Source organism: Thamnophis elegans, chromosome 3 (assembly GCF_009769535.1).
Source record: "Thamnophis elegans isolate rThaEle1 chromosome 3, rThaEle1.pri, whole genome shotgun sequence".
In the NCBI taxonomy this organism is placed as follows: domain Eukaryota; kingdom Metazoa; phylum Chordata; class Lepidosauria; order Squamata; family Colubridae; genus Thamnophis; species Thamnophis elegans.
Window position 1 is genome coordinate 52,405,919 of NC_045543.1, and position 12,143 is coordinate 52,418,061.

The window sequence follows — 12,143 nt, forward strand, 5'->3', positions numbered from 1 at the left end:
TCTCTAAGCGGTTTACAGAGTCAGCATATTGCCCCCACAGTCTGGGTCCTCATTTTACCCACCTCGGAAGGATGGAAGGCTGAGTCAACCTTTGAGCCGGTGAGATTTGAACCGCCGAACTGCAGTTAGCAGTCAGCTGAAGTGGCCTGCAGTACTGCACTCTAACCACTGTGCCACCTCGGCTCTTACCAGGTAAGATCCTCAGAGAAAAAAATCTAAGTACAGATGTAAGTCCTCAACTTACATCTGTAAGGGAATCTGCCCATAACAGTCTTAAGTCGTGACAGACATAAAGCAGGTCGCCCACATGACATTTTTTTGCAGGAGTCATTAAGTGAATCAATTATTTACTATGAGCCAGTGTCAAGGTTTCAAATAGCATCCTCAAATAAATAACACTCCAAGGCTAGAAATGCCTTAAAGTTCCAATTTATTAAAAGAGCCATGTTGGCACATCTGGGAAAACCTGAATCTGAAAGCTTCCAGGTTTTCCCCACCCAGTTGAAAGTTCAAGTCTCTGCCCCAACACCCACAAATCTATCACATGGCCCAATTAGCCATTGCCATGAAGGAAGCTTCCTCCCATCCATATCCGTCCAGGTGCAGCGACAAGGCAATCTTGACTTTCCAAGAAGGAATGTTATTGTGGCTACATATCTCCCATGCTCCATACAATCCCCCCTCCCAGTTTCCCACAATAGAATATATGTGGCAGGCTTGATGTCCTATACAATGATGGCTTCCAAGCCTAACATCCGGTGTTGTTGAAAACCAGAAGTAAATGTCAGATTTGGGCCAAAATATCGCAAACGCAGTCACGTGACCTTGGGATGCTGCAAACAGAAATAAACATGGGCCAGTTGCTTGAATGCTTGATATACAGTCACATGACCATGGAGGAGGGGGAGGACAGCCATTGGAACTTCAGAACTAAGTCCTAAGTAACCCTGGCTGTGTCTGTTGTTGTAAGCAACCTGTCATAAGTCAAGGACTACCTGCAGTTGCTAAGAGTTTGGATAGCACATAATCAGTCAATCACATAGAGGAGAGAGGAAACGGTGAGTAAACTCTCCAACAAGGATAAGGGCAATCTACACATTTGACTTTTCAGTCAAGATTCTCAATGTGTTTTAAGAAATCGGTTTGCATACCCAGAATATTAGAGCGTTGCCACAGACTAAAAAGGAAATCATTTTTCCAAAGCAACAGACTGAAGTTGATAAACAGCACAGAAAGTTCTGGGTTTAAAAACATCTATCCACCCAAACCCAGAATTTCCCTTTTTTTAAAAAGAAGAGGAAGGGCAATACCCCAAAAGGATCATTTTTATTTTCCCCATTCCTGTCTTTAAAAACAGTGGAGATTAATTTCAGTAGCAATTAAGAGATACAGAGGAGAGGATGAATCATTCCTTTTCTAAGAATGAGCAGTCGTTCTTCCCTCGGTATAAACAGACCTATCTATTTTCCTCTTTCAGCAAGCCAATTCCAAATTCTGATTAAAGCAGAAACCAAGAAATCTGTCCAGATACATATGCCCATCATTCAAACCCCTGCTTTATTCATGTCAGAGGCACCTACAAATTATAGTCATATAACATTCAACACTGAGCAAATAAAAGAGATATAAAATGGGTCACTGAAATATAGCACGTGTAAAAAATATGTAGAATAAATAGGATTAAAACTAAATGACTTTTGGTTAGTATAGGGCAATGCCGGGAGCATTTTCTCTCACCAGCATGAGGTCTTCCTCCATACATGTTGCAGGATGTTGTATGCACTGTGGCATATGATTTAAATCCTGATCTCATATCATTAATATGGAAGCCTATTTCAGATTCTTTTTAAAAAAAAAATGTTTATAGGTAGTCCTCAGCTTGTTTGTTTGTTTGTTTGTTTGTTTGTTTATTGGATTTATATGCCGCCCTTCTCCCAAAGGACTCAGGGCGGTGTACAACATTAAAAAAAAACACCACATATTACAAAAGTTAAAAAGGAAATTAAATAAAGTATCCGAGCTTACATCCAATTTTTCAGTAACTGTTCAAAGTTACAGTGGTGCTGAAAAAATGGAAACACAATCAATCTCCCAGATTTTGGCCATCAGAGCAATCTCCATACCAGTCTCACAGAAACTAGGTGCAGAATTTTTTTTTACATTATTATAAAGGTAAAGGTTCCCCTCACACATATGTGCTAGTCCAGTGGTTCTCAACCTTCCCAATGCCGCGACCCTTTAATACAGTTCCTCATATTGTGATGATCCCCAACTATAAAATTGGTGTCTCGGTTCCTAAGACCATTGAAAATACTTGTTTTCCAATAGACTTAGGCGACCCCGGTCAAAGGGTCGTTCGACCCACAAAGGGCAGGTTGAGAACCACTGTGCTAGTTGTTCCCAACTCTAGGGGGCGGTGCTCATCTCCGTTTCAAAGCCGAAGAGCCAATGCTGTCCAAAGACGTCTCAATGGTCATGAGGCCAGCATGGCTAAATGCCGAAGGTGCACGGAACACTGTTACCTTCCCACCAAAGGTGGTCCCTATTTTTCTACTTGCATTTTTACATGCTTTCAAACTGCTAGGTTGGCAGAAGCTGGGACAAGTAACGGGAGCTCACCCAGTTACGCGGTGCTAGGGATTCGAACCATCGAACTGCCGACCTTTCTGATCGACAAGCTCAGCGTTTTAGCCACTGATTCACCACGTCCTCAATTGTCACTTTGAATGTACTACTAATCGGCCTACTTTAAAATGAAATTCCGTTGCATACAACTCTCCAAAGGTCACCACCTCCAATATACACTACATTAACATAACAAGATAGATGGATAGACAGACAGACAGAAAGACAGATACTGTAAGCAAACACAAAATTATGCATATACCCACATGTATTCTATAACACAGAGAAACAACACACTCTAGTTCAGATGTATAGGTGTACATGGCGAGAAAATGAATCTTGCGAGTTTACCAGACGGATGGCATAGGGAACAAAGCTGTTACAGAATCTGGAAATCCTGCTAGAAACACTTCGATACTGCAGTATCCTGTAGTCCTATGATCACAATTTGTGATTCTTTTTCTCAGTTTACTATCGCAGCAGACTGGACCTAACAACTGCAGATTCACTTTATCAACTACAGTGATCTGCTTAAACACCATGATAAAAATGGTCGCAAAATTGGATCCGGCATGATTTATGACTGCAACAACTTACAATGAATATTCCGGTCCCAATTTCAATCATAAGTTTAATGCTGACCCAAAATGGAACTTGGTAAGAATTTTTACTCACAAATCAATCTATCCACCAAGCTTCTTTTTTCCTAGTGAAAAAAGAAGACTGCTCATTAGCCTATAGAGTGATCGCACACCAATCCAGAACTAATAGAGGGTAAACCATGCAGTGGGAACATCAGGAGGGTAAATGAAACCCCATCCAATTCATCTTAGTAGCTGTGGTAGTGCAGTAGTTGGAGCACAATACAGCAGGCTACTTCTGCTGACTGCTGACTACCTGCAATTTGGCAGATCGAATCTCACCAGGCTTAAGGTTGACTCAGCCTTCCATGCACCCTAGTTGGGTAAAATGAGGACCCAGATTTGGGGGGCAATATTCTGACTCTGTAAACTACTTAGTGAAGACTGTAAAGCACTATGAAGTGGTATGTAAGTCTAAGTGCTATTGCTATTGCTGTAGTAAATTTCAAACCTTGTCCAAGAGGGATACCACCAAAAGGGAAAAGGGATTTTCTTTTTAAAGACTACGTAAGAACTTGCAGTTTCAAGAGAGCAGTTATGAAACTGTGAAACCATATTGGACTGCAGCTGGTACATCTCAGTTCTCTCCCATTTAGCATCACTCCACTGGTTTGTAAAAATAGGGAAACTGGTTCACCAAAGCACGCAAGGCATCATAATACAAGGAATGCTGAAATTATACGGACTACAGAAAACTGATAATGGTCAACAGCTCTTGAGTGCCGTTTCCAACTGTGAATCCATACAGATTGTGCTCTGCAAAATTGAGATCTTGCACAAGCAACCTGAGAAGGAAAGTGTGAATAGGAAATTACAACAATCAATATTGTAAAGTGCTTGTAGGCCCTGGTATTCAACGATTACTACTGAAGCATAGGATTGACAAGACAGTTGTGCTAAGAGCACCTGTTATTATGACATTGGTTATATGTAATAATTCAAGGGGTAGATCAATATGCAATCTTCAATTAAGTTGTTTAGGACAAAATTCAGTTTTAAAAGGCCTTTAAAATTGGAAGACAGACACAAATGAAACTATAAATGTGACCATATTCACCCCCCAAAAAAATGAATCTTCAATTTGCTGAAAAAAAAATGTATGGAGGGAATGTTTCTTCATTTGGATTTTATCTGAGTTTTCTGAATGGTCCTGAATGTCCCGACAGAAATGCAGTTTTCTTAAAACACTGTTTTAAGATAACAGACAACAGATGCTTTTGAAAGTTATTTTCAAAAACCGTTAGAAGATAGGGAGGGATAAGCATCTGAAAGGTATCAAGAAAAATCATAATAGGACTTTGGAACATCTGAGTAGCAATGCAAATTTGTTTCTATAAATTTCTCACAGCTTTTCCAGGTTATAGCTAAAAGCACTTTATACAACTAATTTTAACAGAACATTAAGCAAGCTAGGAGAAAAACATGACCATTTGTTTATTGGACACAAATAGATCTACAATATTTTCATCAAATCTCTGAAAAATTGCCATCTATATATAGTGTCTCTTGATGTCTATGATAGTCCTGCATTTGGAATCTGAAGAAAGACTGGCTAATAAGAATGAAGCATATTCATCTATTAAACATATTTATATAGCTACCTATGTAATAAAAGGAGCGACAAAACCTAAGTATACAGTGTCCAAAATATAAACACAATACCATAGAAAGGGATGTCTAACCTTGGCAACTTTAAGACTTGTGGACTTCTTCCAGAATTCTGGGAATTGAAGTTCACATGTCTTAAAATTGCCAAGATTGAACAGCCCTGCCATAGAACAAAATAAACTATGTTGAGATCTTCATAAAAAAAATACATCCCTCCACCAACCATTCTATATCAGCTCTGTCAACATCTTGGCTCCAGGGCTTGGGATACAAGCCAATTCTTTACCAATCGTAGAATATAAAATGAAAGCAAATCTTCCTACCAATACTTAGAGCCGAGGTGGCGCAGTGGTTAGGGTGCAGTACTGCAGGCCACTTCAGCTGACTGTTATCTGCTGTTCAGCGGTTCAAATCTCACCGGCTCAAGGTTGAGTCAGCCTTCCATCCTTCCGAGGTGGGTGAAATGAGAACCCAGACTGTGGGGGTGATATGCTGACTCTGTAAACTGCTTAGAGAGGGCTGAAAGCCCTATGAAGCGGTATATAAGTCTAACTGCTATTGCTATTGCTACTTAGGATGTCACCTAGTTTGAGTAATGAAACATCTGCAAGAAAACCACCAAGCTCAGAAAGCACCAAAGACCCCTCATATCAATTTTCCTGAAGACCAGTCACCATGACAGAAAAGGTGTGATTTTGAAGTTCCACCAGTGATACTGCTTCAGCGAGGGAGCACACAGCATGCCCACCCTGCCAGATTTAGTAGGACAGGTGGAAACCATTGGGGATAGATAGTCCTACAGTTAACCTGACCTCATGCAATATATGATTTTAACACCACAGTGGTATGAACTATACTGCACTCAGAAGACTACTGAGAGCCAGTGCAGCTCACTCTGCACTAGCAGGGGTGGGCTGCTGGGGGTTTGCAGGGGTTCGGGAGAACCTTTAGCTAAGATTCTGTGCAGTTCAGAGAACCCCCAAATCCCACTCCTGGCTGGCCCCGCCAACCCCGCCCCACACAGGAGTCCCAATGTGGCCCATTTTGGATGCAGGTAAGTGCAGGGTGTTCCCAGAGGCTCGGGGAGGGCGAACAACGGACCTACTGGAAGTTCGGGAAGGCCACAAACACCATGGCCACGCCCACCCAGCAATCGGGCAGGCAACCCCTTGCTAAAAATTTTGAAGGCCACCCCTGTTAGAGGAGCATATTAAAGTGCAGCCATCACCAACTGTGTTGCTGCATTTTGAACCAGTTTCAGTTTCTGAATGCTTGTTAAGGGCAGCCTCCTATAGACATAAACACCTGCTAGGCATGTAGATTCAGCTCAACCAGAAGGTGACTAAGACAAAAGCAACCATGAGCAGTGCCTCCTGATCTAGGAAAGGCCACAACTGGTACAAAAGATGTAGTTGTGCAAAGGCCTTCCTGGCCATGGCTGCCACTTGCCCTTTGAGCAGGACCTAAGAGTCCAAGGGACTCCTCAGACTGCATACCAATTCTGAGTGTGTGCCATTAAACCAGAGTTAAAGATACCACATCACCAGATACTAAGGATATTAAAATCAACAGCCACCCCAGTCTTAGTGGGGTTCAACTGAAGTTGATTCTTCCTCATCCAGACTCACATAGTGTTTAGGTGTTGGGAATCTACCTTAACAGTTTGAGCAGCCCATGGTAGAAATGTCCCTTTATAATCACCATAGTTATGATATTTAATTCCATGCCAATTCATTCTCACTCATTGGTTTCATGTAGATATTAAAAAGGAGCATGGAGAGAGACACGTCCTCTGGCACTCCATGTTCCCCCTCTTACCAAACAGCTGGAACCAGCCTGGGAGGTAGGATGGTGCCTCCCAACTCAATCCCTTGCCAGTTCAGGTTACCTGATTAGCAATATCAATAGCCCCTGGGAGATCAAGTAGGGCCTGGATGAATACACTGCCTCCATCCCTTCCAGGACCTGCCAGAGGTCATTCACAAGTATGAACAGGAGCTGCAAGTTGCTGACCATCACAAACCAAATTAAGGACATCAGGTAATCAAGGAGACCCAATACCAAAGCTTTTGCTGTGCAGTTTTCTGGAGTTTCTAAAATCCATTTTAGGTTTAGGTTTAGGTTTATTATATATGTCGCCCTTCTCCCAAGGACTCAGGGTGGCATTCAACATTAAAAGAAACACATAATACAAAAGTTAAAAAAATTAAATAGAATATCCCAAACCCAATTAAAATTGACAACGACTTTTTTTTAAAAAAATTGAATTAAAATTAATAGTGATCAATAATTTATTTTGTTTTGTTCGGGCCAGGCTGGCTTGCTGGAAAAGCCAACTTTTTAGGGCGTGTCGGAAGGACCGGAAGTTGGGGATTATACGAAGCTCCAGGGGCAGTTCATTCCAGAGGGAAGATGCTCCCACAGAAAAGGTCTCCCCCTGGGGGTCACTAGCCGACACTGTCTGGCCGATGGCACCCTGAGGAGGCCAACTCTGTGGGATCGCACTGGACGATGGGAGGTTACTGGTGGCAGTAGGTGGTCTCACATTTTGTGGAGGAACATTCAGATGTTTCCCTGCCTTTGCCAAATGGTTTTGTTCCATCTTTGCTAAGTGCACTTTTTACAGGCTATTAGGCTTTGTAACTTCTTTCCCTCTTATTCGGTGCATTCCGAACTACAAATGCTTGCCTTTTTTACAATCCTCTTGTAAAAGGTTACTTTCTGCCTTTGCATAGATGACTTCACAACTCTTTGAAGCTGTTAAAAACCAAGCCTGCAGTGTCTGGGCCCACTGAGCACAGAAACTTCAGATACGCATCAGAAGACCATCCCGTAGTTTGAGGAGCGGTGCTAAGTTTGCACAATACTCACATGGCCGTGAAGATCAGTGTTAAGCAGCATCATTGCACATGTGAGGCAATGGACTCCATCTGTAAGATTAAAAACACCCAAAGCATGACATATAGAAAGCCACACAGGAAAGAAGAAAATCACACGTCCCACTTTTCCCATCTGTTTATAAACGAATGATGCCAATTAAGATGGACCCCCCCCCCCCGCAGCCTAATTAACACTCTCCAAAGCAGTTTCCTTTTAAGGAAATATATGACAATAATCAAGAAAGAGATATCTCATGAAATAAAATCACTGGTACAGAGAGGAGAGCCACCATAAGCCACGTTTTGGAGATCCACCACATAGGTGTTTATGTCTAGCAGTAGCTCAACTGCAGAATCTGATCTTGATTTTGTTTTAGGTAAAGGTTCCCCTCACACATATGTGCTAGTCATTTGTGACTCTAGGGGGCGATGCTCATCTCCATTTCAAAGCTGAAGAGCCAGCGCTGTCCAAAGACGTCTCTGTGGTCAAGTGGCCAGCATGACTAAATGCCAAAGGCACAAAGAACACTGTTACCTTCCCACCAAAGTGGTCCCTATTTTTCTACTTGCATTTTTTACACGTTTTCGAACTGCTAGGTTGGCAGAAGCTGGGACAAGTAACAACTCACTCAGTTACGTGGCACTAGGGATTCGAACCGCCAAACTGCTGACTTTTCTGATCGACAAGCTTAGCATATTAGTCACTGAGCCACCACATCCTTCTGTTTTACTTTTTGCAATTGGGCCTGCAATCCAGTTAAACCAGCAGATTTAGCCAGGCTCCATCTAATTGAAACCAGCTAAAGTTGAATTTAGTTCCAAAGCTTTCATTAAAATGGCAAAAGCAGCATCTTGCCATTGTGGCACAATGTCATGAGGCATGCAGAAAATGTGCAGAATTTGCACCACACAGCATAATACTGCTTTTGTCATATCGGACCCATTGAGGCAGCCTCCCTATTAGACACTTCTGTCGGGAACCTGTCTCAGAACCTCTTCCTTGTTCTCCTTTGCTGCTTCCACAAAGCGTATTGTGTCCATGAAGCTACAAGCTTGAGTCCGCTTTATATGCATGTACCTGATTACTAATCTTTCATGATCTCTGTTTTTATCCATCGAGATTCTCAGTCATCCAGCCATGCTTGTCCCAAAAGTGCTTTTTCAAAAGGCAACTGGATTTCTTTGTTTTTCCCTGAAGACATTTTGCTTCTCATTCAAGAAGCTTCTTCAGTCAGAACTCAATCACAACTGCAGAAGCTTCTTAGATGAGAAGCTAAATATCTTCAAGGAAAAACAAAAAGTCCAGTTGCCTTTTGGGGTGGCCTCTATTTTTCCTCTTATCTCAATAAGCCTTCTACAAAGTCAATTTCAAATTATAAAATGCTCAGAGCAATGTACAGTATGCATGTGTGTCCATACATATTTGTTTTAAATAAAGCAGAAGAAAAAAGAAAACAAGATTTGTTTTGCTGAATTGATTCAGTGTTGCCTCCAAAGTGTTTGCGTAGATTCCAGGGGTGAAATTCAGCAAGTTCTGACAGGTTCTGGAGAACCAGTAGTTGAAATTTTGAGTGGTTTGGAGAACAGGTAAATACCACCTCTGGCTGGCCCCAGAGTGGGGTGAAAATGGGGATTTTGCAGTATCCTCCCCTGCCACGCCCACCAGGCCATTCCCCCAGAACCAGTAGTAAAAAAAAAATGAATTTCACCACTGGTAGATTTGTATAATTAAAGCTATACAAAGAGGAAAACCTCACAAACCGATCATAATAGTGATTTCCACCCATCATGCTTGCCTCCTTAATTGGGCAATAAATGATAAGACAGCCTCAGTGAAAGATATTCTTTATGCAAATACCAGAAAAGGATTCTAATGGTTGAGCAACAAACTCTATGAATACTCAATTCCAAAAACAAATGATGGCCATGAATATTTTATAACTGACTGGACTGCATTTTCACCTAGCTAGTTTGGGTTTATTGACATCCTGGATTGGAGATGGTTTGCTTTGAGTTTGTGGGATGGTCAACTGTGATTATAACATTAAAATAGCCATCATGAAGTCTGCCTGAGTAAAAGTGACAATAAGACAAGCGTTATCTTAGAACCGTGAAAGGATGGTTACCTTGTGTGGAGATAGCACTGGGGTTGCATTGGTGGTATCTGCTGGAGAAATGAATTAGAACTCTCTCTCTTTCCTGAGTTTCTCCGATGAGGGAAAAGGCTTTAAAAAATGTCCTAAAAAGAAATTTAAAGTTGGAGAGAAAATGTCAAATATTCCTATGCTAAGGTTATAAATTAAAGATATCTTTTTCAGAATTTAAGATAGCTTGAATGAAGTATGTATCCCACGTGGGTATTGTTGCAGTTTATCACTGTGTGTTACAATAAAAACCACTGTATTGTATAACTACCGATGCTATCAACACAAGCACAGTTGCCTTCAGTATCAAAGACCGTACGGAACAGCTCAGTTTTTACTGTTTTGTAAAATTATGTTAAAGTCCGTGCTGATCTAAATTTAAGAGGGGGGGCAGTCATACTATACTGCATTTTTATAAGCATACTATAAATAAAAAGTATTATTGTTATTACGACTGCTTAGTCACTGCTACTACTTAGCTACTAATCTTACTTGAAAAGAAAGCTGAGGTGTATATTTTAAGACTTAAAAATCTACTGCCTATCTATAAAAAAGATGCTAATTTAGGCTAGCAAATACTTGCTAGAAATATCTGTAGGTATAGCAAACATATAGCAACCTTTGCTGTAATTTCTCGGACTAAGGAACTGTGAGAAAACAAGGAGGAAAGGGAGAGGTAGGATTAGCTATTTTCTTAAACATGTTTACATGAAATCTCTGTTGATGATTCCTTAGGTGCTGGGCTTACTTTAAATGTGTCTTCCAGCAGAGAGCATGCATCCTGCAAAAAAAACACGACTTCAAGTCTATCAACCTACAGCAGTTGTGCTTTTTTAAAAAAAAAAATGATACAGCTATCATCACTTTTCAGCTTTCTCATCTAACTTCCTTATATTTCTTTCATAGCCCTGCTGTTGTTTCTTGTTCCTTCTCCTTCCACAACCTCATACAACTGCACAATAAACTGTTTCTTTACAAAACCTTTTAAAATAAATAAACAAATTTCTTTTGATGAAGCCCGTGCCGTGCATTTCCAGCCCTGTCCAAAGAAAAAACCCCACCAACTAAAACAAATTGCACAGAAGGTCCATCCTAATTTGTGGCTATTTTAAAGCGGGCACATGCAGAGGCAGGAGCACATATGACCAAATCCTACTCCAATTCAGCTTTCCAAGGCCCATGTCACATTCATTTCTCTCTGGATGTAACAAGAGAAAATAGAGCTTTGTAGTAAAACAGGTGCATTGTATATTGAAGGCCTCTCCTATAATTTTTGGAATCTCCAGTTGGAATGACCTAGTAACAGGAGATGAGAAATATTTCTGCCTGGACAGTTGCAAGCAGTTAAAATAAATAATCCAGAAAATGGATGGAGGAGAAGAAGAAACGTATCTCTTTATAGTCTAGAATTCAGTCTGAATCAAAGTAATACTAAAAAAAACCATAGATCACTTGATTGCAGACTTTTAATGGGATACAGGTATTGAATTATCCATAGAATCTTTCATAAAGGTAAAGGTTCCCCTCATACATATGTGCTGGTCGTTCCCGACTCTAGGGGGCGGTGCTCATCTCCATTTCAAAGCCGAAGAGCCAGCGCTGTCCGAAGACATCTCCATAGTCGTGTGGCCGGCATGACTAAACACCAAAGGTGCACAGAACACTGTTACCTTCCCACTAAAGTTGGTTCCTATTTTTCTACTTGCATTTTTACATGCTTTTGAACTAGGTTGGCTGAAGCTGGGACAAGTAACGGGAGCTCACTCCATTATGCGGCGCTAAGGATTCAAACCACCGAACAGCTGATCTTTCTGAGCGACAAGCTCAGCATTTTAGCCACTGAGCCACCGCGTCACTGTAGAATCCTTCATAGGAAAGGTTAACAAAAACAATTTCCTTTGATACCTCCCAAAATACAGTTCGGTGCATTAGACTGTCACATGGATCATTATTGCTCAAGTTAGGCAATATAACTAATACTTTACACAGAAATCTGAATTATCTCAGTACATTTTTACCAGAAATGATTCCAAATACTTCTTACCGTGGCTATGAATTTTATGATTTTTATAGTTTTATATACTTTTTATTGTTTTAAATTGTTGTAATTGTTATAGTGTTTTCCTGTTTTCAACTGTTTGAAAGCCACCCAGAGTCATATATTGAGCTAGGTCAGGGGTGTCAAACTCAATTTCATTGAGGGCTGCATCAGGGTTGTGTTTGACCTCAGAGAACCAGAGTGGGCC

The 12,143-nt window shown here is 41.0% G+C and overlaps 1 protein-coding gene across 1 annotated transcript in view; it reads right to left on the reverse strand.

Moving 5' to 3' along the window:
• Positions 1-12,143, reverse strand: part of LOC116506592 (PH and SEC7 domain-containing protein 3-like) — a 213,896-nt gene that overhangs the window by 116,644 nt on the left and 85,109 nt on the right. The window contains exons 7-8 of the mRNA XM_032214413.1: positions 9,880-9,992; positions 7,746-7,804 (exon numbers count right to left, since the gene is read on the reverse strand). Of these exons, the coding sequence (XP_032070304.1) occupies positions 7,746-7,804; positions 9,880-9,992 (172 nt within the window). The remainder of the gene's footprint in view (positions 1-7,745; positions 7,805-9,879; positions 9,993-12,143) is intronic.